The sequence below is a fragment of the Scyliorhinus canicula genome, chromosome 1, assembly GCF_902713615.1.
Source record: "Scyliorhinus canicula chromosome 1, sScyCan1.1, whole genome shotgun sequence".
NCBI lineage: Eukaryota > Metazoa > Chordata > Chondrichthyes > Carcharhiniformes > Scyliorhinidae > Scyliorhinus > Scyliorhinus canicula.
This window is the reverse complement of record NC_052146.1, coordinates 219,140,568-219,165,053: the sequence shown is the minus strand read 5'-3', so window position 1 is coordinate 219,165,053 and position 24,486 is coordinate 219,140,568. Positions and strand designations below refer to the sequence as shown.

The 24,486-nt window shown below is 45.0% G+C and overlaps 1 protein-coding gene across 3 annotated transcripts in view; it reads right to left on the bottom strand.

Moving 5' to 3' along the window:
- The window catches only part of nup133 (nucleoporin 133), a 91,557-nt gene that overhangs the window by 2,936 nt on the left and 64,135 nt on the right, over nucleotides 1–24,486 (bottom strand). For all 3 annotated transcript variants that reach the window (XM_038807960.1, XM_038807949.1, XM_038807970.1), the window contains 8 exons: nucleotides 24,120–24,242; nucleotides 15,341–15,440; nucleotides 13,716–13,967; nucleotides 12,250–12,383; nucleotides 4,587–4,745; nucleotides 3,894–4,029; nucleotides 3,282–3,400; nucleotides 205–285 (listed from right to left, as the gene is read on the bottom strand). In XM_038807960.1, the coding sequence (XP_038663888.1) occupies nucleotides 205–285; nucleotides 3,282–3,400; nucleotides 3,894–4,029; nucleotides 4,587–4,745; nucleotides 12,250–12,383; nucleotides 13,716–13,967; nucleotides 15,341–15,440; nucleotides 24,120–24,242 (1,104 nt within the window). The remainder of the gene's footprint in view (nucleotides 1–204; nucleotides 286–3,281; nucleotides 3,401–3,893; nucleotides 4,030–4,586; nucleotides 4,746–12,249; nucleotides 12,384–13,715; nucleotides 13,968–15,340; nucleotides 15,441–24,119; nucleotides 24,243–24,486) is intronic.

Genomic DNA, 24,486 nt, shown 5'->3' with positions numbered 1-24,486 from the left:
TTTTATTCTGCTTGAAAATTGGCCGAACATTTCAGAATCAAGAATATTTTGGGGAAGAGCAATTATCAGGTCTACTCATTCAACAGAGAGCAAATATCACAGGAAAAAAAAAATCAAAGACCGACATTCATTATGTTTCTCAAATTGCAATACGTATATTCCTGCAGTTACAGCTTCCTCCAGCTTCAAGATTCCCCCCCCTACCTTTTCAACAAACTCCAGGAGATCAAGGGCCTTTTTGAAATCGTATTCATTCGCTTCTATGTTCTCATCACTGATGTAGAGCTGCAGAAATTGGATATTAATCTGATTAATTACCATTGAACAGAACTTTTAATATATTCTTTCATTGATTGTGAGCATAATGAGCTAGCCAGCTTTATTGCCCATCCCCAACTGCCCTTGAGATGGTGTGAACCACATTCTTGAACTACCACAGTTCATATGGCTCAGGTACACGCCCCATGGTGCTATTATGAAGGGTGTTATGAAGGGTGTTCCAGGATTTTGATCAAATGACAGTGAAGGAATGCCAATATATTTCTAAGGGAGGACATCTTATAATCATAGAATTTACAGTTCAGAAGGAGGCCATTCGGCCCATTTAGCGGACCGGCGCTGGGAAAGAGCATCCTATTTAAGCCCACACGCCCACCCTATCCACATAACCCCACCTAACCCCTTTGGACACCAAGGGCAATTTAGTATGGCCAATCCACCTAACCTGCACATCTTTAGACTTTGGCAGGAAACCGGAGCACCCGGAGGGAACCCACACAGACACTGGGAGAACGTGCAGACTCCGCACAGACAGTGACCCAAGCCGGGAATCGAACGTGGGACCCTGGAGCTGTGAAGCAACAGTGCTGATAGAGATAATGTGTTTGAAAGGTGCTGTCAAAGGAGTCTTGATGAGTTGCTGCAGTACATCTTGTCGACGGTAAACACGGTTGCCACTGTGTCAGTGGAAGGACTAAATGTTGAGCGGGATGGGGTACCGATCAAGCAGGCGGATTTGTCCTGGATGGCGTTTTGCTTCTTATTAGAGCTGCACTCATCCAGGTAAGGGGAGAGAATTCCAACACACTCCTGACTTGTGCCTTGTAGATGGCAGACAGGCTATGGGGAGTCAGGTGAGTTACGCACCACACGATTCCTAGCCTCGGATCAGTTCTTGTAGATAGCATTTATATGGCTAGTTCAGTTCAGTTTGTGGTCAATGGTAACTCCCAGGATGTTGATAATGGGGGATTCAGCAATCAAGGGGCGATGGTTTGATTCTCTCTCACTGGAGATGGTCAGTGCCTGGCAATGTTAGGTGGCAACTAACATTCTCACCAATCTGCCCAAGTTTAAATGTATTCAGATCTTGCTGAATTTGGACAGGGACATAGAAGGGCAAGTAAAGCAGATGCATGGTAACACCACCACCTGTACATCATCCATAACTGAGTCATGGTGAACATTGGGCAATCATCCGCAAACATTCCCTCTTCTGACCTTATGACGGAGGGTAGGTAATTGATGAAGCAGCTGAAGATTGGTGGACCTAGGGCACTACACCGAGGAACTCCTGCAGTGATGGCCTGATGCAGAATTAATCAATCTCTAAAAACCACAAGAATAATCTTTTTTGCTAGATATGACCATGTTAAGCCATCCCTCACCCTCCGATTTCAATCGTCTTCAATTTTACTTGAGAGTCCTTGATGCCACACTCGGTCAGATGCTGCTTCATGTACAGGGCAGTTATTTTCAATCCACCTGCAATTGGAACTGCAACCCCCCTTGGAAAACGTAAGCAGATGGCTTGGTGGATAAAAGAACAAATCCATGGCAGAGAATTCTGGTGCCATGGTTAACTTTGCGCCCGCAACAAACTATGACAAACAGGCTATTCTAGTTGTTTATCTAATTTACTCTTTGTTCGGCATTGGAGGAGTTCTGGAAGGGGGTGGCGAGGACGGTGTCAAGGGTGGTGGGATCCAGGGTCAAGCCAGGATGGGGACTCGCGATCTTTGGGGTTGGGGTAGAGCCGGGAGTGCAGGAGGCGAAAGAGGCCGGTGTGCTGGCCTTTGCGTCCCTAGTAGCCCGGCGAAGGATTTTGCTACAGTGGAAGGACGCGAGGCCCCCAAGCGTGGAGACCTGGATCAATGACATGGCGGGCTTCATTAAGCTTGAGAAGGTTAAATTCGCCCTGAGAGGATCGGTGCAAGGGTTCTTTAAACGGTGGCAACCTTTCCTCGACTTTCTGGCTCAACGATAGGGTACTGGGACAGTAGCAGCAGCAACCCGGGGGGGGGGGGGGGGGGGGGAGAGAGACGTTGATTATGTTAGCTTATTTTATTTAAATTTGATTTATCTAATTTTAATTTATGGTTAAGTTCTCTTGTTTGGGGGGGGGGGTGGGGGAATGTGATACATGTGATGTTACGGTATGGGGGGAATTGTGGGTGTTATGGGGCTGTTAGTTGCATATTACTGCTTTTTGCTATACTTTTTGTTATATTTTCTGTAAAAAATTCCAATAAAAATTATTTAAAAAAAAAATAAAAAAAAAAAATAATAATTTACTCTTTGTGGGTTCTTGCGATGCACCAATTTATTCATGAAATAGAGACCACTACCCTTCAAATGGTATTTAAATTGGCTGTGAGGAACTGCAGAACACTGAGCACACTGATAATTTTAGATTTTCTGGTTGAATTGCAAAACAGCTTTATCCAAATTGAATTTTTTATAAATTTAGAATACCCAATTATTATTATTTTTTCCCAATTAAGGGGCATTTTAGTGTGGCCAATCCACCTGTACAACACATCTTTTGGGTTGTGGGGGTGAAACCCAAGCAGACACAGGGAGAATGTGCAAACTCCACACAGACAGTGACCCGGGGTCGGGATCGAACCCGGGCCCTCAGCGCCGTAGGCAGCACAGCTCACCTCTGTGCCACCGTGCTGCCCTCTATCCAAATTGAATTAACTGTGTATTCCACATATTTATTTTAGAGTATGAAGCATTCCACACAATCTTTTCTCGAACAATCAATGACGCCTAGTCACCGACTAACCAGAAGAAATGATCTTTGTTTCTACTCCTCTTGGCTTTCTCAGTTCCAGTGAGAATCATGTCACTCCCCATAACTACTTCCCTATCCTAGTCAATCTAGACTGCACACTCTCCATAGTTTTAGCATCTTTCTGCAAACCATAGTGACACATTCTATATCCGTGATGGTGGACATTGGCATCATTCACACTTAAGGTGTCCACTATACTTACGTGGATCAGTTGTGATGCAGTTAACACAGGCATGGTGTCTATGTTGAGTTGTTTCTCATCAAGCAGGTCCTTTGGCAAGGTCTCCTGATGAAGCAGATACCGCTCCTGTACAGTCAGGTCTATAACAAAATAAGCACAATGAAGACACTGCTTTAAATAGAGGAAGATCAAGGTAAGGAAACATTATTAGTCAAACATTCATAGCCAGTTTCACTGCTGTGATCGTAGCCAGACACACATGCTTTCTGCAGCTTTTTGAGAACAATGCTTTGGCTATGAAATACTTCTAAATACTTCTCAGGCCCCTACAAATGAGCTCTCTTCATACCCAACTGCCCATCAGAAATTTCTATTGGATCTGTTTCCACCATTCTTTCAGGTAATGTATTCTAGATCTCAACAAGCCTGATGATGAACAGGAAAGAAAAACTGCCCTAATAACGAGGATTAACGGCAACAACTTACAAGTACAAAGCTGAAGCTGCATTGAGAAAACAAAATGCAGCAAAGAGTTTGATGCTTGGCTATGAAGAACTATGACATCGGTGAGCAATTGGCACAAATCAATGAAAGGAAAAAGACAGGAACGTTTAAGGGACCGCTTGACTTTACCTTCCATCTTCTCTTGCAGAAGGTCATCAGGGAGATCAGAAGCAAATGCAGACAGTTTACTGAGGCTCAGGAGAGTTTTCTTCTTTGCAAAATACCGTGTTTCCATATTGGCGAGATTGAGCAATGTCCTGTGTGCCTGCAAGTGAAAATAAACCAGACTGTTGTACATGAAAGTGTGTCTGCATCACAGATTGGATAACGAATTATAGGTAAATCCAGGTGAAAAGCAAAATAAAAATGATTGTATATTAAACAATCTTCTCATTTCCTTCTCAATTCTGCCATTGCGCAAAATCATGCAACAGCCTCAGATAAGAGTGCAAACAAATCCAGGGCTGCTACTCAGCATTTTGGAAACAATATACTGGAAACACACTGCTCTCAGGTAATTAAACATCAGAGTTAGCAGCAGCTCGGAATGTAACCCATACCAGGGAGAAGGACACTGCTTGCAAAATCAGGAGAACACAGTTACTGTTGCAAGCTTAATATTACGTAATCACCTCTTGCACCCCTCCCTCATACCCTCAAGGAAATAACTGGTTTGGGAGGGGGGGTCCTGATGTAGCGTTCCCTCCCTACATATCAATTTTTCTTTGGGTTCACACCCAAATTCACAGCCGTTGCAGACTTCTTTCTTTTCCCAAGATTTCATACCTAAACAGCGCAAATATCGAAGGCACAATCCAATACCTTTTCAAAGTTGTGGACATTGATTTCATGAAGCCAGCTGAGGTGTTGATGGGACTGCAGGAAGCTGGCCAGCTGTGCATGCTGGGACACTGGCGGTGACAGGAGTTTCCCCCTTTTCCCCTTCTCCATGTACCAGCGAAATAGGAAGTCGGAAAAGTTCTGTTAAATCAAACAAAGATTTGTATGAGCCTCTCTCCTTTGGGTAACCAATTTCTTTCACACTAAATACAAGCCCAAAACTGGCTCATGATGAACACAAACAAGTTTAAGTTTTAAAGAAAATCTGTGCATTGGGAGCTGGAGAGTGAGGGATTTTAAGGGTTAATTTCTATCTAAAGTCTAGTTTTTTTCTTTAATTAACAATTGAAAATTACTCTGGAGTTAAGAGAAGTTAAGCTTTATTTATTCCAGCTTTAAAACAGGTTTACAAGCGCTCAGAGCAATGCAGCTGGTTAATCAGGTAGCTAGCTTAAACTGGTTTGCAGAAACTTGAGCCAGTTATCAGAAAGCATAACAATAGGCCTGTCCCAAGTACTGCTTTGAGTGCACAGAAGGTAACGTGGGAGTTTGGCGAGTGAGTACTCCATTCTATTTTTACTTTTTATTCAGCCTTCAAGTAGCTGGCTCTTTAGCATTGCTGCCTCACAGCGGCAAGGTTCCAGGTTCGATCCTGGCCCTGGGTCACTGTCCGTGTGGAGTTTGCACATTTGCCCTGTGTTTGTATGGGTTTTACCCCCACAACCCAAAGATGTGCAGGGTAGGTGAATTGACCATATATTTTTATTAAAACAGTAAAAAAATATATACAAGGCTAAACGGTACAAACACTAATTTTGTGTTGGTGAATTGTCCAAACTAAATTGCCCCTTAATTGGAAGAAATGAATTGGATACTCTAAATTTATTTATTTTAAAGTAGTAGGCTCTTACATTGGTACAGGGGAGCAAGCTAATTGGAGTGTAAATGGCAAGTTATTCCACTTATTCCAATTGCAATAAATATTTTTTAAAGTTATGGTATGGCAGGGCAGTGTGGGAAGTCATTGGGCATATCAATTGTCCTAAAAGGAACACATCTGCAGAAGTGTCAATGACTGCCAGAGTTGGAAGTCCAGGTATCAGAACTAGAGCGACGTTGGAGTCACTGTGGTGCATCCTCAAGGCTGAGGACTACGTGGATAGCATGTTTAGGGAGATGGTCACACCACAGGTTAGGAGATGCAGGCAGAAGGAATGGGTGACTGCCAAGCAGTCAAAGAGCACCACGCAGATAGTACAAGATTCCCATGTCCATCTTGTTTGCTAATAGTTTTCCATTTTGGATACTGGTGAGGGTGATGGTTTATCAGGGGAGTGCAGCCCGTGCAAAGCCTGTGGAACCACGGATGGCTCAGCTGTACAGGAGGGGAGGAAGATGACTGGGAGAGCAAAGTTATAGGGAATTCGATAATCAGGGATTCAGACAGGTGTTTCATCGGCTGTAAACGTGACTCCCGGAAGACGTGTTACCTTCCTCATGCCAGGGTCAAGAATGTCACAGAACGACTGTAGGACATTATCTGGGGGAGGGTGAACAGCCAGACATCATAGCCAACATTGGTAACAATGACACAGGTAGAAAGAGGGATGGTGGTCCTGAAAGCAGATTTCGGGGAGCTAGGAAGTTAAAAAGGACATCCACAGCAGTAATCTCGGCATTATTCTAGTGCCACATGCGAGTGAGCATAGGAATAGAAGGATTGATTGATTACATAGCTGGAGAATTGGTGTAGGAGGCAGGGCACCTGATTTGAGGCATTCAGAAAAGTTCTGAGGCAGGTGGAACTTGTACAAGGATAGGTTGCACTTAAATAGCATTGGGCCCAATATTCTTGTAGGGAGATTTGCTGGTGCTGTATTTTTAAAAATATTTTTATTCGCCTCCTTTTTCACATTTTCTCCCAAATTTGCACTGACCAACAATAAGCAGTAACGAATATAATGTCAATCCCCATATCAACAGCAACAATCCCATCCTCTCACCAACCTCCAAACAACTGCCCGCATGTTAACATAAACAAACAACTAAAAGGAATCAGGAATCACCTATAGTCACCATTATTACATACAGTCCCCCTCCCTGCGCACACACTAATTTTCGATGTTATCCAATTCTTGAAAGTGCGTAATGAATAACGTCCATGAATTGTAGAACCCCTCCATCCTTCCCCTCAGTTCAAATTTGACCTTTTCAAGAGAGGATTCCAACAGGTCCCCCCGCCATGCAAGGGCACAGGGTGGAGGGGTTGCTCTCCATCCCAGCAGGATCCACCTTTGGGCAATCAATGAGGCAAAGGCTACAACATCTGCCTCCGCGCCCGTTTCCAACCCTGGCTGGTCTGACACCCCGAATATGGCCTCCCGAGGACCCGGGTCCAGTTACACGTGCACCACCTTGGAAATTACCCTTAAAAACCTCCTTCCAGTAATCTCCCAGCTTTGGACAGGATGAATGTGATTTGCAGGATCCTCCCCCCTCAATATTCATACACATCTTCTACCCCCTCAAAGAGCTGGCTTGTGAGGTGTGCTGTGTATACCACCTTCAGCGCACGAGGTGGAGGTGTTCACTCTCTGGAGCACCTCATACCAGAACCCCTCCTCCATACCCTCTCCCAATTCCTGCTCCCACTTTGATTTGATCCCTTCCAGTGGTGCCTTCTCCTCTTCCAAAATAGCCCCTTAAACCACCAACACTACCCCCTTCTCCAGTTCCGCCCGTCGTCAGCACCTCTTCCAGCAACGTGGAGACTGGCTCCACCGGGAAGTTCTGTATCTCCTTCCTGGCAAAATCTCGAACCTGTATGTATCTAAACATTTCCCCCAGCTCCAGTCCAAAATTCACTCCCAGCTCCTTCAATCGTGCAAACCGACCCCCAAGAAACAAATCTTTGTCTTAATCCCCTTCTCCTCCCATTTCCGAAAAATTCCATCCCACATCCCTGGCTCAAATCTGTGGTTCCCCCGAATCGGCATTTCCCTTGACACTGCCCCCAACCCCAAGTGTTGGCGAAACTGCCTCCAAATTACTGGCGCTGTATTTTTAATATAACTTTAGGCAGGTGCCAGAGGACTGGAGAACCGCTAAAGTGGTCCCACTATTTAAAGGTTGTAGAGACAAGCCAGGGAACTATAGACCAGTGAGTCTCATGTCAGTGGTTGGCAAACTACTGGAGAAGATTCTGAAGGCGAGAATCTATCGCCACTTGGAGAGGCAAGTTTTGATTAGGGATAGTCAGCATGGCTTTGTCAGAGGGAGGTCATGCCTAACAAATTTGATTGAATTGAAGTGTATAGATGGGGGTAGTGCAGTTGATGTAGTTAACATGGATTTCAGCAAAGCCTTTGACAAGGTCCCACATGGGACTTATTAAGAAGGCATATGCACATGAGATACAGGGCGATTTGAGAAGGTGGATTCATAATTGGCTTCGCGGTAGGGGACAGATGGTGGTGATAGACGGCTGCTTTAGTGTCTGGAAGCCAGTGGCGTACAACAGGGTTCCCTACTATTTGTCAGTTATATAAATGAAATAGATGACTAGGTGGAGGGTAGGATCAGTAAGTTTGCGGATAACACAAAGATTTGCCGGATGGTTAACAGGAAGATGTAGACGGGATGGTCAAATTGGCGGATAAGCGGTGGGCAGTATTGTGGCACAGTGGTCAGCACTGTTCCCTCACGGCCCCAAGCACCGGGCTTGATCCCGGCTCTGGATCACTGTCCATGTTTAGTTTACATTCTCCCCGTCTCTGCGTGGGTCTCACCCCCACAACCCAAAAAGATGTGCAGGATAGGTGAATTGGCCATGCTAAATTGCCCCTTAATTTGGAAAAAATGAATTGGGTACTCAATTAAAAAAAGAAAAATGGCGGCTAAGTGGCAGATGGAAAGTGGGAGGTGATACACTTTGGCAGGAGTAATTTAACAAGGAAATATACTATGAAAAGTCTTGATGTGGAGATGCCGGCGTTGGACTGGGGTGAGCACAGTAAGAAGTCTTACAACACCAGGTTAAAGTCCAACATGTCTGTTTCTAAGACCAGCTTTCGGAGCACTGCTCCGTCCTCAGGTGATTGTACTGGAGGGAATGCGGAGAAGATTCACCAGAATGTTGCCTGGGGTGGAACATTTAAATTATAAAGAGAAATTGGATGGACTTGGGTTGTTTTCTCTGAAGCAGAGAAGACTGAGGGGTGACCTGATTAAGGTGCACAAGATTATGAGGGGCATAGACAGGGTGGATAGGGAGCAGCTGTTCCCCCTAGTTGAAGGGTCAGTTACGAGGAGACATAGGTTCAAAGTGAGGGGTGGGAGGTTTAGGGGAGATTTGAGGAAAAATCTTTTTACTCAGAGTGGTGATGGTCTGGAATGCACCGCCTGGGAGGGTAGTAGAGGAGGGAAGCCTCACATCCTTTAAAAAGTACCTGGATGAGCACTTGGCATGCCATAAAGTTCAAGGCTATGGGCCAAGTGCTGGCAAGTAGGATTAGGTGGGCAGGTCAGGGTCTTCCATGCGTTGATGCAGACTCGATGGGCCAAAGGGTCTCTTCTGCACTGTATTGTTCTGTGATTTAAGGACTGTATAAGATTGCAAAAAGGTTGATGAAGTTGCCGGAAACAGTACTCAACGCAACGATTGCCAGGATTATAGAAAAAGGGAGAATAGAATATACATGTAAAGTAACGAAAAAGAAAAACATACTTTTATTGGTACTTAAAAAGGAAATGTTTGATTACGACAAATATGAGTCCATTACTGGCAGAGAGGAGAATTTATAAGGGGGTAGAGAAATGTCAGAGGAAAGTGATCATTTTGTATCAGTCTTCACTGATGAAAATACAAGGAATCTCCCAGAACTATTATTTATTTTTTTCCAATTGAGGGGCAATTTAGCGTGGCCAATCCACCTACGCTGCACATCTTTGGGTCGCAGGGTTGAGACTCACGCAGACATGGGGAGAAAGTGCAAACTCCAAACGGACAGTGACCCGGGGCCAGGATGGAACCCGGGTCCTCAGCGCTGTGAGGCAGCCGTGCTAACCGCTGTGTCACCGTGCTGCCCGGAATCTCCCAGAATGAGATATCCAAGGAACTAGGAATAATGAGGAATTGAAGGAAACTAGTAATAGTAAGGAGGGTGTATTGGAGAAGTTAATTTGACTGAAGGTTGATGTGTCCCCAGAACCTGATATTCTACACACTTGAGTGTAGATAGCTATGAAAGGACGAATTGGTGAACATCTTCCAAAAATTCTATAGATTCTGGAATTGTTCCTGAAGATTGGTAGGTAGCAAATGGCACCCCACCACTTAGGAGAGGGAGAAAGTCCCCTACAAGAGGCTGGTTAGCAAAATTAAAATACATGGGATAGGAGATAATATACTCGCCATTCTTACATTGGCAGGCTGTGACTAGTGGGGTATCACACAGATGGGTATTTAGGTATATTGTGAGCAACTGAGGCCCAAATGATTTGGATGGGGCGACCAAATGTAATATTTCCAAGTTTGCGAATGATAGATACAAAGCTAGGTGGAAATGTGAGTTGGGAGGTAAATGCAAAACAGCTTCAAGGGGATTTGGATAGATGTCATGTGCAGGCAGTAACATGGCAGATGGAATATAATGTGGATAAATTAGGTTAGCCACCCAGTTAGGAAGAACAGGTGTGCAGGCTAGTTCTCAAATGGTACAAAATTAGAAAGTCTAGATAGAAAGGGACCTGGGTGGCCTTATCCACAAGTCATTGAAGGCTAGCATAGAGGTGCAGCAAGTAATTAGAAAAGCTAATGGTATGTCAGCCTTCATTGCCTTCAGAGTACAGGAATAGCAAAGTCTTACTTCAAATGTATAGAACTTTGTTTATCCACACCTGGAGTACGGAAAGTCGTTTTGGTCCCCGTACCTTAGGAAGGATATTACTGCCATAGAGGAAGTGCAACAAGAGGACTTGGTGATGGCAGGACTGTCCTCTGAAGAGATTGGGGAAACTGGGCTTGTGTTCTTTAGAGTTTTGAAAAATGAGGGGTGGTCTCATTGAAGTCTACAAAATGCTTGAGGGATAGACAGGGTAAGATGTTTGCCCTGGTTGGAGAGTCCAGAACCAGGGGACACCAAATAAGGAGAAAGATACTTATGACTGAGGCAAGGAGAAACGTACTCAGAGGGTTGTGAATATGGGGAATTCTCTGTCCGAGGGGGCTGTGGAAGCTCAGACAGTGAGTATGTTAAAGGCAGAGATTGATAGATTTCTAAATACCAATGACATAAAAGGATGTGGGAATAGTGTGGGGAAAAAGGACATTGAAGTGGTAGGTCAGTCATGATCATCTTGAAAGACAGAGCAGGCTTAATGGGCTGAATGGTCTACTCCAGCTCTATGTTCCTAACTGTGGTTCAGTGGGTAAAACTCTCACCTGCAGGTGATTGTGGATTCAATTTCTGTTCAAACAAATAATTTAGTCTAGCAAGGAGAAAGTATCGCACTGTTGGCAGTGCGGTCTTTCAGGTCGATTTGAAGACCCCTTGGCTAACATTGATCCTTCAATGAAAATCCCCAAAATAGATTACTTGTTCAGGTATTTCTCTGTGGGAGTTTGTGTTGCGTAAACTACCTGCTGCTTTTCTTAAATTACAAGTGACTGTAAATCAAAAGTATTTTATTAACAGTAAGCACAATTGGATGTCTTAAAGCCACCAAAAACAGTATTATAGAAACATAGAAGCCTGCTCCGCCATTTGTCACAATCATGACCGATCGTCCAACTCAATAGCCTAATCCTGCTTTCTTCCCATAACTCTGATCCCATTGGCTTCAAGTGCCATATCTATTTAAAAAAAAATTTAGAGTACGTAATTAAGGGGCAATTTAGCGTGGCCAATCCACCCTCTCTGCACATCTTTGGGTTGTGGGAGTGAGACACGGGGAGAATGTGCAAACTCCACACGGACAGTGATCTGGGGCCGGGATCAAACCCGGGTCCTCGGTGCTGTGAGGCAGCAGTGCTAACCACTGTGCCGCCCTTCAAGTGCCATATCTAGCTGCCTCGTGAATCTATTCAATGTCTTAGCCTCAACTATTTCCTGTGGTAATGAATTCCACAGGTTCACCACTCTTTGGATGAAGAAATGTCTCCTCATCTCAGTCTGATGTTTTGGGGTAGACCATTTAGGACAGTGGGCCCTGGTTCTGGACACACCCACCACCAGGAAAATCCTTCCTGCATCCACCCTATGTAGTCCTGTTAGAATTTTATAAGTCTCTATGAGATTTCCCCCTTATCTGTCTGAATTCCAGCGAAAACAATACTATACATTTTTGATATTGTGTCCCCTGGTGCTGGACTCTCCAACCAGGGCAAACATTTTACCCTGTATTTTGTAGGTTTCAATGAGACCACCTCTCATTCTTCAAATCCTTATAAATGCAAGTCGCAAAGAATTATCATTCGGACTCAAAACGTTCTCTCACCACATATGCTGCCAGACCTGCGGAGCTTTGTCAGCATTTAGTGTTTTCATTATAAATACAAGTTATTCCTTGAAAACAAAATTCTTAGTTTTGTTTCCAAAATCTACAACTTAAAAAAGAACAGGAAGACCAGTAAAAAAGGCCTCACCTGATCAGCAAACTGGTTTAAGTAGCGCTGTAATCTGGTCTGGTTGTCCGTCTGTTCACACAGTTGTATTAGGATATCAAAGTCACAGTATTTCTCTGCCAGTGAAGCAGTAAACTGATACTGCCCAAGGGAAACTAAAAAAATAAACATTAAAAATCACACATTTCTCAAATATAGTGTCTAAGGCTTACAGATCAGAGGAGTTCAAAATCTTTTGGGCAAATTACACTTTCCTACAGAAAATGAAAAAAATGAAATGAAAATTGCTTGTCACAAGTAGACTTCAAATGAAGTTACTGTGGAAAGCCCCTAGTCACCACATTACGTCGACTGTTCGGAGAGGCTGGTACGGGAATTGAACCGTGCTGCTGGCCTGCCTGGGTCTGCTTTAAAAGCCAGCTCATTAGCCCTGTGCTAAACCAGTCCCTACAGGCTACCACATATGAATTTGGGAATATGAATTGAAGAGAACAATGATTTTCAAGTGTAGTTGTAGTATATTCAGCTTCCTGTTATATTGATGCTCAGAGGATGAGCACGTGGAGTTCAAAGAGTTAAATGAACAGTCAGTAAAAGACAAAGACAATTAGTGGTCTTTGGAACACAGGAAGTCAAGTCTCACTAATGTTTAATAGAAACTATTCCTGTAACTGAAAAAGTGAGCAACTAAACTACTGACCGTTATAATTTATATCCAGCTTTGAGCCAATCAGGTCAGGGGGATGAAAATATACAGATGAAAGGAATATGATGATATTTAATAACAGCTGTTGAAATATACAATTTTTCTTTGAAGATGAAGAAAGTCGCGATGAGGCAGCAGTGCTAACCACTGTGCAAACTTCCACTCTGAACAATTGTTACAACACAGGAGGCCATTTGGTCATCTTGTCCATACTGCAAGAGGAACTTCCCACTCCTCCTCTGCTTTCCCTTCCCTCTGCAATTATTTTCTCTTCAGATAATTATCCAATTCTCTTTTGAAAGTCATGATTGAACCTGTCTCCACCATACTCTCAGGCAGTGCATCCAGATCTGTCTCCACCATACTCTCAGGCAGTGCATCCAGATCTGTCTCCACCATACTCTCAGGCAGTGCATCCAGATCTGTCTCCACCATACTCTCAGGCAGTACATCCAGATCTGTCTCCACCATACTCTCAGGCAGTGCATCCAGATCTGTCTCCACCATACTCTCAGGCAGTGCATCCAGATCCAAAACACTTGCTGTGTAATGAAGCTTTTCTTCACATCAGTATTGCATCTTTTGCCATTCACCTTGTATTGGTGTCCAATGGTTCTTTACCCTTCCTCCAGTAGGAACAGTTTCTCCCCACCTACGTTGCCCAGTCCCCTCATGATTTTGAACAGCTTGATCAAATCTCCTCAACCTTCTCTTCCTGAGGAGAACTCCCCCAGCTTCTCCATGCTTAGATTAAAATGTTATAAAAATTTGTTGTACATACGCAATTGTGACAGCAGATGGGAGCGTTTCTGGGTGTACTCCAAGTCGAGTTTATTGTATCTCTCCTGCTGAGCAGGTCTGTCCACGGACTTGAGCTGACATACGTAACCATCCAAATAGAAATCGATTAGGGCCACCAGTTGTTCGAGAAGGGAGTTGCGTAAAACAGTGTCGACGTGTGGGTACACCGTGTTCAGAACAACATCAGTCTGCCGTAAAATCACAGATCTCACACCCGTTGGAGCACTGGATGCTTTAAAGAGGAAATAATAAATAAATAAAATTACTGAGGTGGTGAACTGAGTCAAGCTGGATCATAAGCAATAGCTGAATTTCAGGCATGGTGGCACAGTGGTTGGCACTGCTGTCTCACAGCACTGACATTCTCCCCATGTCTGCGTGGGTCTCACCCCCACAACCAAAAAAGATGTGCAAGGTAGGTGGATTGGCCAAGCTAAAATGGCCCTTAATTGGAATTTTTAAAAAAAGCAATAGCTGAATTTTTAAAATTATAAATTTAGATTATTTTTTCCAATTAAGGGGCAATTTAGCGTGGCCAATCCACCTACTCGGCACATTTTTGGGTTGTGGGGGCGAAACCCACGCAGACACGGGGAGAATGTGCAAACTCCACACGGACAGTGACCCAGAGCCGGGATCGAACCTGGGACCTCAGCGCCGTGAGGCGGTTGTGCTAACCACTAGGCCACTGTGCTGCCCTAATAGTTGAATTTTTAACAATGGTTCCACATATTAGATTAATTCTCTGCACGAGACAGATAACGTTCAGAGAATGATTCAGCCATTCTGCCCATCATGTTGGTGCAGGTTCTTTGAAAGAGCTATTGAATTAGTCCCACACTCCTGAGCTTTCACCATAGGTCTCCAATGTATTTCCTTTTCAAGTATGCCCTTTTGAAAGTTTATGTTGGAACTGCTTGCACTGCTCTTTCAAGCAGCACTTGCAACATCATAACTGAGTTCTTGAAAATTAATTTCATTGCGTCTTATGCAAAGTTTTAAAACAATCTCCTCTCCTACATGATGTCCGACCTCTCTGATGCACCATATAATGGCACATCACCTTGTTCTAATAAGTCCCCTGAACTCAATGTGGCAGGAAACAAGTGGAGTTTGTTACTTTTACACAATTACAGTAGTAGAATGAGGACAATATGACAACTCCAGACAGCCAGTGACAGATTAAAGGCCTGCAAACAGAGCCAGGTAACAGTTTGGGCTTCCTTCTCAAATCTTTCCAAAATAATTCTGCATGGGTGTGGGGGAAGCAGAGGTGAAGATGCAATGTACTGAATGAGCCAAAATCTTACGTGAACATCAAGGAAATATGTGGAGCTCACACTTTCCACCTCCCGTGTAAATTAATGTATACTTGCTGTTATTACATTTGGTAAACACACAAATTGCACATGGATACTCATCAACAGCCACAGCAAACCTGAATTCCGTTCTCGATTAGAATCACAACAAAAAGAAAAACATCTTGACTACAGATTACACCTGAACTTTCCCCCACTAGCTATATTCCCAACCACTGAATCCCATTGAATTTCCAATTAAATCCACAGAAACTGTCAAATGATTCCAACATAGCCCCCATCTCACCTGTCCAGGGAACGTACTCAGGTTCCTGTTCAGTCTCTTCTTGTGACTTATAAAATGAGCTTTTATTGTGTCGATGATGGACAGCCACATGCAACATATCCTGCGCATCAATCATTCAAAGAGAGACAGTTAATTGAAAATGGAATCCTGGATTTTATAAAGAGAGTGTGAGAAAAGTACAGAAAGACGGGAGTAATGATAAACCCACATAAAACAGTTAGGTCTCAACCGGAGGATTGTGTCCAATTCGGAGGATCAAACTTTAGCAAAGATGTAAAGATGTCAGTGGGAGTGCAGAAAATAATTGAGAGAGGATAAGGGACTCAGTTATGTGAATAGACTGGAGAAGCTTGGGCTGCTCTCTGCTCTCCCTGAGACGGCAGTTAGGAGGGGATTTGATAGAGGTGTTCAAAATCAGAAGAGGTATGGACAGGGTAGATAGGGAGAAACTATTCCCCCTCGTCAAAGGATAGAGAGAACAAGAGGGTATAAATTTAAGATGAATGGCAAAGAACCAAGAGGCAGAATGAGGAAAAACTCTCTTACTCATCCGAGGGGTTAGGATCTGGAATACACTGCCCGCCAAGGAAATCGGACTAGAAACCCCCAACAACTTTTCTATTTGTAAATTGAGGGGAAAGGATACTTCATCCCAAGAGTGATTCCACTGACAAATAGGGATCTTTAATATCAAAACAAACTTTATTATTAACACAGGAGGAACCATATTATCATAAAAAGCAAACACAGGGCTACTTGCTACTCTCTTGTACTGCTCAACTTTAAAATAAGCTCCTAGCAGACTGTCAAACCTACATCAAACTGTAAAACTTTGAAGTGCTTCCTTTGACTTCCTCTTATTCGGAAGCCTTCCGTTGGGCAAAGATTTGTTTTGGCAGTCAGGACTCTGACATCCTTTTTAAAAAAAAATATTTAAAAAATAAATTTAGAGTACCCAATTCTTTTTTCCCCACAATTAAGGGACAATTTTAGCATGGCCAATCCATCTATCTGCATATCTTTGGGTTGTGGGGTGAGACCCACGCAGACATGAGGAGAATGTGCAAACTCCACACAGACAGTGACCTGGGGCCGGGATTGAACCTGGGTCCTCTGCACTGTGATGCAGCAGTGCTAAGCACTGCACTACTGTGTGACCCCTGGGACCCTTGACAGCCTGAGCACACGGCCAGCCAAGCAGAGTTGGTTTTGGATGATCATAGCCTTGAGGCAGAAGCTCTTGGCTCCTTTATGGACACTAAATCAGCACGCCTGTCATCCCAGCTGATGTAGAGAATCTATTTCACACAGCGGTAGTGGTACCTCTCCAGGGCCTTGAGGTGGCGTGTGTATAGTCAAAGTTTCAGGGCCATATAGAAGAGTTAGGAGGATGACTGCCATGTACATGAGGATCTTGGTGTCAACACACATGCCACATATCCAAAGGAGGCGCTCGCAGATTGATACCACGTTTGATCTCCGCCTCGAGGAGAGGAGGCTCCCCAGGTATGGAAAATGTTTCACGCTTGGAAGGGTTGATCTTTTTTGGAGGGACAAAGCAGGGGCTGGATTCTTCATTGGCTGACGCCGAAATCACAAAACATGATTGGGTGGAGAACAGGCTCCAACGCCAAAATCGCAGCGGGCACTGATTTGACGTTAAAAATCGCAATTCTGCGTCACCTCGACAACGGAGTCAATGCAGTCCGGAATGCACATATAGTACACAGTTTGCAGGTAATTAGTGGGCTCAGCTTTTTCCGGAGCCTCCATGATGCTCCGCTTCCGAGGGGCCGAGCTCCCGTCGGCACGGTTCACTTGCGCTTTTAAAAATTTTGAAACAACAGCCGAGGGTGAAGGAGTTCTCCTTCTACTCACACGTGCATAAAGTGTCTTCCTGGATTGATTTCTTTATTTTGAGCAGGGCCTTGCTAGCTGGGGTGGTGGACACGGGGTACTCAGCGATTACAATCTCAGACCACACTCCGCACTGGGTTGACCTGCAGGTTAGTAAAGACAGTAACCAGCGCCCGCACTGGAGGTTGGATGTGGGACTTTTGGCAGATGAAGGGGTGTGCAAGCGGCTGAGGAAATGTATTCAGAACTAGCTGCAGGTCAATGACACGGGGGAAATTTCAGCAGCGGTGGTTTGGGAAGTACTGAAGGCGGTGGTTTGAGGTGAGCTGATCACGATCCGAGCCCATAGGGAGAAGGTGGATAGGGCAGAGACGGAACGACTGGTAAAGGAGTTACTACAGATTGATAGGAGGTATGCGGAGACCCCAGAGGCAGGGCTTTTAAGGGAACGGCAGAGGTTACAGGTGGAGTTTAGCTTGCTGACCACAGGGAGGGCGGTGGAGCAGCTGAGAAAGGCGAGGGGGGCAGCCAGGGGGATAGGGAAAGTAAAGGACGGAGATGGGAACCTGGTCGGTGATTCAGTAGGGTGAATAAAGCGTTTAGGGATTTCTACAGAAGGCTATACAGGTCGAAACCCCCTACAGGGCCGGAGGGGACGAGGCACTTCTTGGAAGGGTTGAATTTCCCAAAGGTGGTCGGGGAGCGGGTAGAAGGGCTGGGGGCCCCAAACGGGCTGGAAGAGATAGTGGAGGGCTTGAAGGCCATGCAGGCGGGTAAGGCCCCGGGTCCAGACGGATACCCAGTGGAGTTTTATAAAATGTTCTTGGGGATATTGGAGCCAGTGTTGTTGATGATGTTCAATGGGGCAAGGGAAAGAGGGGTATTGCCCCCGACGATGTCACAGGCAATGATTTTGCTGATTCTTAAGTGGGACAAGAATCGGACCCAATAGAGGAGATGGAAGAAATCATGAGGACTCTAGGGGAATTTGGCCAGTTTTCGGGGTATAAGCTTAATATGGGAAAGAGTGAGATGTTTGTGGTCCAGGCGAGGGGACAGGAGAGGCGACTGGGAGAGCTGCCATTTAGGTTAGTAGAAGGAAGCTTTAGGTACCTAGGCATCCAAGTGGCGCGGGAATGGGACTCGCTGCTTAAAGTGAATCTGGCCCAGCTGGTGGACCAAATTTAGGACAATTTTCGGAGAAGGGACGCGCTTCCATTGTCTCTGGCTGGAAGGGTATAAACGGTGAAGATGACGCTCCTCCCGAGATTCCTATTTGTATTTCAGTGTCTCCCCATTTTATTCCGCGGTCCTTTATTAAGCGGGTGAACAGAGTGATCACGGGCTTCGTCTGGGAGTGCAAGACGCCGCGAGTAAGGAAGGTTGAGTGTGAGTGAGTGTGTGTGAAGGCAGCTATACAGCTGCGCATACTGCTGACTGCCCACTGTGAACTTAGGGCCACCGGTCGTATGGGTGTCTCTACTTCCCCCCCCCCCCCAGCTGACCCATCAGCTGTATGGGCATGCTCCAGCACAACCAGTGCCATCTTGTTGGTTAGGATGGTGTGTGTGTGTAGGGAGTTAAGTGTGTATATGTGGATGCAGCTGGTCAGCTCCAGAGGGTCGATCAAGGACCTGGCGAATCCCACACCGTTTTTCATTGGAATTGATTGCGTTCCACGTGACGCTGGTGCTACCCCCTCCATAGTTGCTGAATCGATCCAGGTTTGGCACCAGTTTTGCTGTCGTGAAAGTCCACGAATCCTTGGTCGGCATCAACATTTTACAAGTCTCAAATGGAGAATCTCGCCCTTGATCTTTCCCTGGGGCCGATTGGTAAAGGATTTGAGTTTTGTTGAGATTCAGACGGATTCTTTGGTATGCTTCCACGGAGGTGTCAAGCATAGCATGGACATTCTATCCTGAGAGACTGGAAATGGTGATGTCATCTGCATACAGAAGCTCCATGAGCGATGTCAGTGTTGTTTTCTCTTTGGATTTCAACCAGTTGAGGTGGAAAGGTTTTCCACCCACCCTGTAGATACCCATTCCACTGGGAAGCTTGCACTTGACAAGGTGAAGGATGGTGGCAAAGACACATCCCTACTCGACTCAGTCTTGACCTCAGTCTTATTTCCTTTGGCGAGGACAGTCGCCAACATCTTGCAGTGGAGGAGTCAGAAGATGTTGATGAATTTCTCTGGCGAGCTAGCCTTTGACAGGGTCTTCATAGCACTTCCTGGAGTCAAAAGCCTTGGTCAGATTGATGAAGGCCATGTTGAGTGGTTGACGTTGCTCATGGCATTTCTCTTGGAAGTTGCTCAGCAGGGAAAATCATGTTCACTGTTCCAGTTTGGTCAGAAGCCACACTGGCTTTCTGAAAGGATTACTTTAAGTCTGGGAGAAGGCAGCTAGTGAGGATTCGGGTGATAATCTTTCCAACGATGGTGAGTAGCGAGATTCCTCTGTAGTTTCCACAGTTCGCTCGGTCTCCATTCTCAAAGATTGTGGCAATGATGATGACATCGCTGAGGTCAGCAGGAATTCTTTCTCTGTCCCAGATTTTCAGCAACAGCTAATGGAGATCTCTCCTCCCCAAAGTTTGAAAATCCCCTCTGGGATCCGGTCCACTCCTGTGGCTTTTCCATTCTTTATGTGGTTAACGGCGGCTTCAATTTCGTCCATGCTTGGTGGGAGTCCAAGATCATCTTTGATGGGGAGTTTGGGGATTTCCTCAAATATGTCCCCCAAGTTCAGGCAGCACAAGTTGATAGCACTGTGGCTTCACAGCGCCAGGGTCTCAGGTTCGATTCCCCGCTGGGCCACTGTCTGTTCGGAGTCTGCACGTTCTCCCCGTGTCTGCGTGGGTTTCCTCTGGGTGCTCCGGTTTCCTCCCACAGTCCAAAGACGTGGTGAACTGGCTATGCTAAATTTCCCTTAGTAACCAAAAAAGGTTAGGAGGGTTTATTGGGTTACCGAGATAGGGTAGGAGCGAGGGCTTAAGTCGGTCGGTTTAGACTCGATGGGCTGAACGGCCTCCTTCAGCACTGTATGTTCTATGTATATGGTTGTATCACAGTTTAAGAGTTCTTTGAAGTGTTCACTCCATCAAAGGCCAATATTTTCTCTATCTCTCAAGAAGGTTCTGTCCTTAATCCGCACCTGTTTGAGGCACAGGATATTTGGTCCATATATTGCCTTGGTGGCACTGAAGCAGCCCCGGGTGTCATGCTCATCAGGGGATTTGCAGCACCATAACTTTCTCAGTCCACCATTGGTTCTTGATTCCACTAGTTTTTCTTTGCGCCTCTGGCCATGGCTAATTGATGCGCTTACCTCTTGCCTTGCTGGTTATGGCGTTTTGTCAGGCACAAGAGCTTTTCTGTTCTTGTTGATGAGATCTTGGATGGCGCGATCGTTCCCTTTGAACCAGTCTAGGCGTTTCCTGGTCTTGTAGCTGATGATTTCTTCATAGCTTGCTATGCATGGCTGTCCTCCACTCTTTTCAGTTTTCCTCTGCTCCATTAGTTTTGGATAAGACATTGTTGGAAGTTCACTAGCACGTTTGGTTCTTGAAGCTGCTCAATGTTGATCTTTTTTTTGCGTTGTTATTTCAATTTCCGCTGCTTATGGCAGAGTTTGATGGACTCAAAGGAGTAGATGAGCTTGGTCGGCCCAGCATTCACCTGCAGTGGTCATTGCTTTGGTGATGAGGTCTCAGAATCGGACGATGACAAAGTCGATCATGTGCCAATGCTTTGATAGTGGATGTCACCTGGAAGTCTTGAACTTGTCTTTTTGGCGGAAACATGTGTTGTTGATGACAAGCTGGTGTTCCTCGCATTTGGTGAGCAGGAGAACCCGTTGAAGTTGTAATTCCCAACTCCTTCCTTTCAGATGGTTCCTCCTTTCCATATTTACCCGAAGATGGATAATTTTATCTTCCTTAGGAGTGTATGGTGTCCAGGGTGGTGGAGAATCTTCTTTGGACTCATCAATAGCATCAAGGGTTGGGGCGTAGGCACCCACGACCGCTACCTGTCGGTTCTTGGCAAATTGTAGACAAAGGATCATGAGGTGCTCATGCCGATAGAGCTCCGAGAGTTGGTTGATGAATGTTATTAATGGCAAAACCAATTCCATGAGTCCCGGGCTGATCCTCGGGTTTTCCTCTCCAGAAGGTGGTGTAACCACTGCCTGTTCTCTTAGCTCCTGAGCCTGCTCTTTGAGTTTCTTGCAGGGCAGCAACATCAATGTTGGAAGTGCCTGAGCTCACAGTGCAGTTCTGTTCCGGTTGATTGTTTTAGAACGTAGAACAGAGAATAGTACAGCACAATACAGGCCCTTCGGTCCACAATGTTGTGCCGACCATTTATCCTAATCCAAGATCAACCTAACCTACACCCCTTCAATTTACTGCTGTCCATGTGCCTGTCCAAGAGTCACTTAAATGCCCCTGATTACTGACTCCACCACCTCTGCTGGCAGTGCATTCCACACACCACCATTCTCTGTGTGAAGAACCGACCTCGGACATCTCCCCTATACCTTCCCCCAATCACCTTAAGATTATGTCCCCTCATGACAGCCATTTCCACCCTGGGGATAAGTCTCTGACTATCCACTCTATCCATGCCTCTCATCACCTTGTATACCTCTATCAAGTCACCTCTCTTCCTTCTTCGCTCCAGTGAGAAAAGCCCTAGCTCCCTCAACCTTTCTTCACAAGACATGCCTCCAGTCAAGGCAGCATCCTGGTAAATCTTCTCTGCACCCTCTCCAAAGCATCCACATCCTTCCTATAATGAGGTGACCAGAACTGGACGCAATATTCAAAGGGTGGTTTAACTAGGGTTTTATAAAGCTGCAGCAAAACCTCACGGCTCTTAAGCTCAATCCCCCTGTTAATGAAAGCCAACACTCCATACGCCTTCTTAACAAACATATCAACCTCGGTGTCAACTTTGAGGGATCTATGTACGTGGACCCCAAGATCCCGCTGTTCCTCCTCACTTCCAAGAATCTTGCCTTTATTTTGCTCATTATCCATGAGCGTCCATACATTCCTTGTTCTGAATTTCAGTTTAATTTTGATTTTCTGGCCACACAGTAGGCGAGTCTGCTGGAAGGGATTTTCCAGCTAGGTTGGGGATGGAACAGGCTATTTTTAAGGCACCGTTTCTAGCCTTTGCCTCATGCGGGGTGAGCAGAGTGGATCCTGATGAGGGCTGCTGAGTTGTGAAGCAAGTTGCCGAAATGCTCTGCTGTTCCCATTCCAAGAGCAAGACAATGGAATCAAACTCGACTGCCCATGTGCCGGCCTGAAGCTTGGGGATTACAGATCACATGGTCCTGGCTCAGTCACCTCTCGTTACAGAGCTCGTTGGTGTGATGGGTGTGTTAGTTTCCTCTAGGTAGACATCTGGTGCGGGACATCGTTTAATATGGGTATGCCGTTGCACATCAGCAGACACACAGTCCTTGACAGAGTGTTGGTCCAGTTCCAATGGCAAAGGAACCTCAACGACTGGGGATCTCCCTACAGCTGCCGCTTTCATCTACCATCAGCCGTTGCTACCATAAGTGTACCTTCCGCCTGATCCACCATTGAGGATATGTTTTGGATTGCTTTTTGTCTGGTTCCTCCCCCCTGACCTTACTGTCATGGAGTACAAGACTCCCAATGGCACTGCACTTCACTATAGAGGACACAAGTAACATCTCAGAAATAGCGATAAATCAGGAAATGGAAGGGAGGGAGGAACTCAGAAAAATTACAATTACCAGAGAAGTTGGGTATTGAGCAAATTGTTGGGTCTGCGGGCTGACAAATTCCCAGGTCCTGATGTACTTTACCCTAGGGTCTTGAAAGAAGTGGTTAGTGCAATAGTTGATGCGTTGGTTTTAATTTTCCAAAAATTGTGTAGATTCGGGGAAGGTTCCATTAGATTGGAAAAAAACCAACTTAACTATTATTTTTAAAAAGGGAGGGAGGTGGAAAGCAGGAAACTATGGCCAGTTCGCCTAACATTTGTCATAGGAAAATGTTAGAAGTTACTAATAAAGATATTATAGCAGGGCATTTAGAAAAATTCACAGCAATCGGGCAGTGTGAATATGATTTTGTGAAAGGGAAATCACGTATACCCAATTTATTGTAATTCTTTGAAAGGGTGACAGGTGCTGTGGATAAAGGGGAAAGGGTTGATGAACGATACTTAATTTTCCAGAGGGTATTTGATAAGGTGCCACATCAAAGGATACTGCAGAAAATAAAAGTTGATGGTGCAGGGGGCATGGATAGAAGATTGGCTAGCTAACAGGAAAGAGTTAGCATAAATGGGTCTTTTTCTAGCTGGTCAGACGTAATAAGTTATGTACCACAGGGATTTGTGCTGGGGCCTCAATTCTATAATTTACATAAATAACTTGGATGAAGGGATCAAAAGGTATGGTTGTGACATTTGCTGATGCAAAGATAGGGAGGAAAGTAAATTACGAGGAGGACACAACAGGCCACAAAAGGTTAAACAAGTGGGCAAAGATCTGGGAAAACTGTGTCCAGTTCCGGGTACCATACGGTGCTGCAGAGAGGATCAAAGCTAACTTTCCCCAGGTTTCCAAGAGGGCTGCACTGGAACAGAATACCAACAGATGAGAAAAGTTGGCTATATGAGGGCAAAAGTGGAGAAACACTACAATATTTATATTAAGATGATGCACGAGTGATTTCATGTTGATATGATCTCCAATTCTGCCTCAAAAATTGAGGCCAACTCTTAAGTGTTTCTTCAAATCCAACTGTCTCCTTCCTACCCTTGTTTCCATATAAATAAGAAAACAGATTTAGAATCAAGTGTAGGTTCAGTAAGCGAACACAGTCAGCTTCAAAATTAAAAGATGAAAATGTCACAATGCTTTACCTTCAAGATGTTGTTAGTATTTATAACAGTCTGTGCCCACTCCGGAGATAGTGGGTGGTTCTCCTCCAAAAAATATTCTTCTTCCTCCAACAAGCATTCAAAGGCAGTATCAATCTGGGAGACCTGTCCAGAGAAGGTACGTAAATATGGTGCCACAACGTGCAACAGTGGATTCCAGAATAACCTGTTTTAGGTAAACTGCAACCCGTTGAGCTGAATAGTCTCAGTTTCTTTCTTTTTTTTCTCTTCACTATTGTGAAGTTTAACACAGATTTACAACAGGCTGTCCAGGAGAAATTGAAACATGAACAGGATATTTGACCGACAATAAAATTAAAAAGCGAGGCTCCTCTTTCCGAGAGGGCTG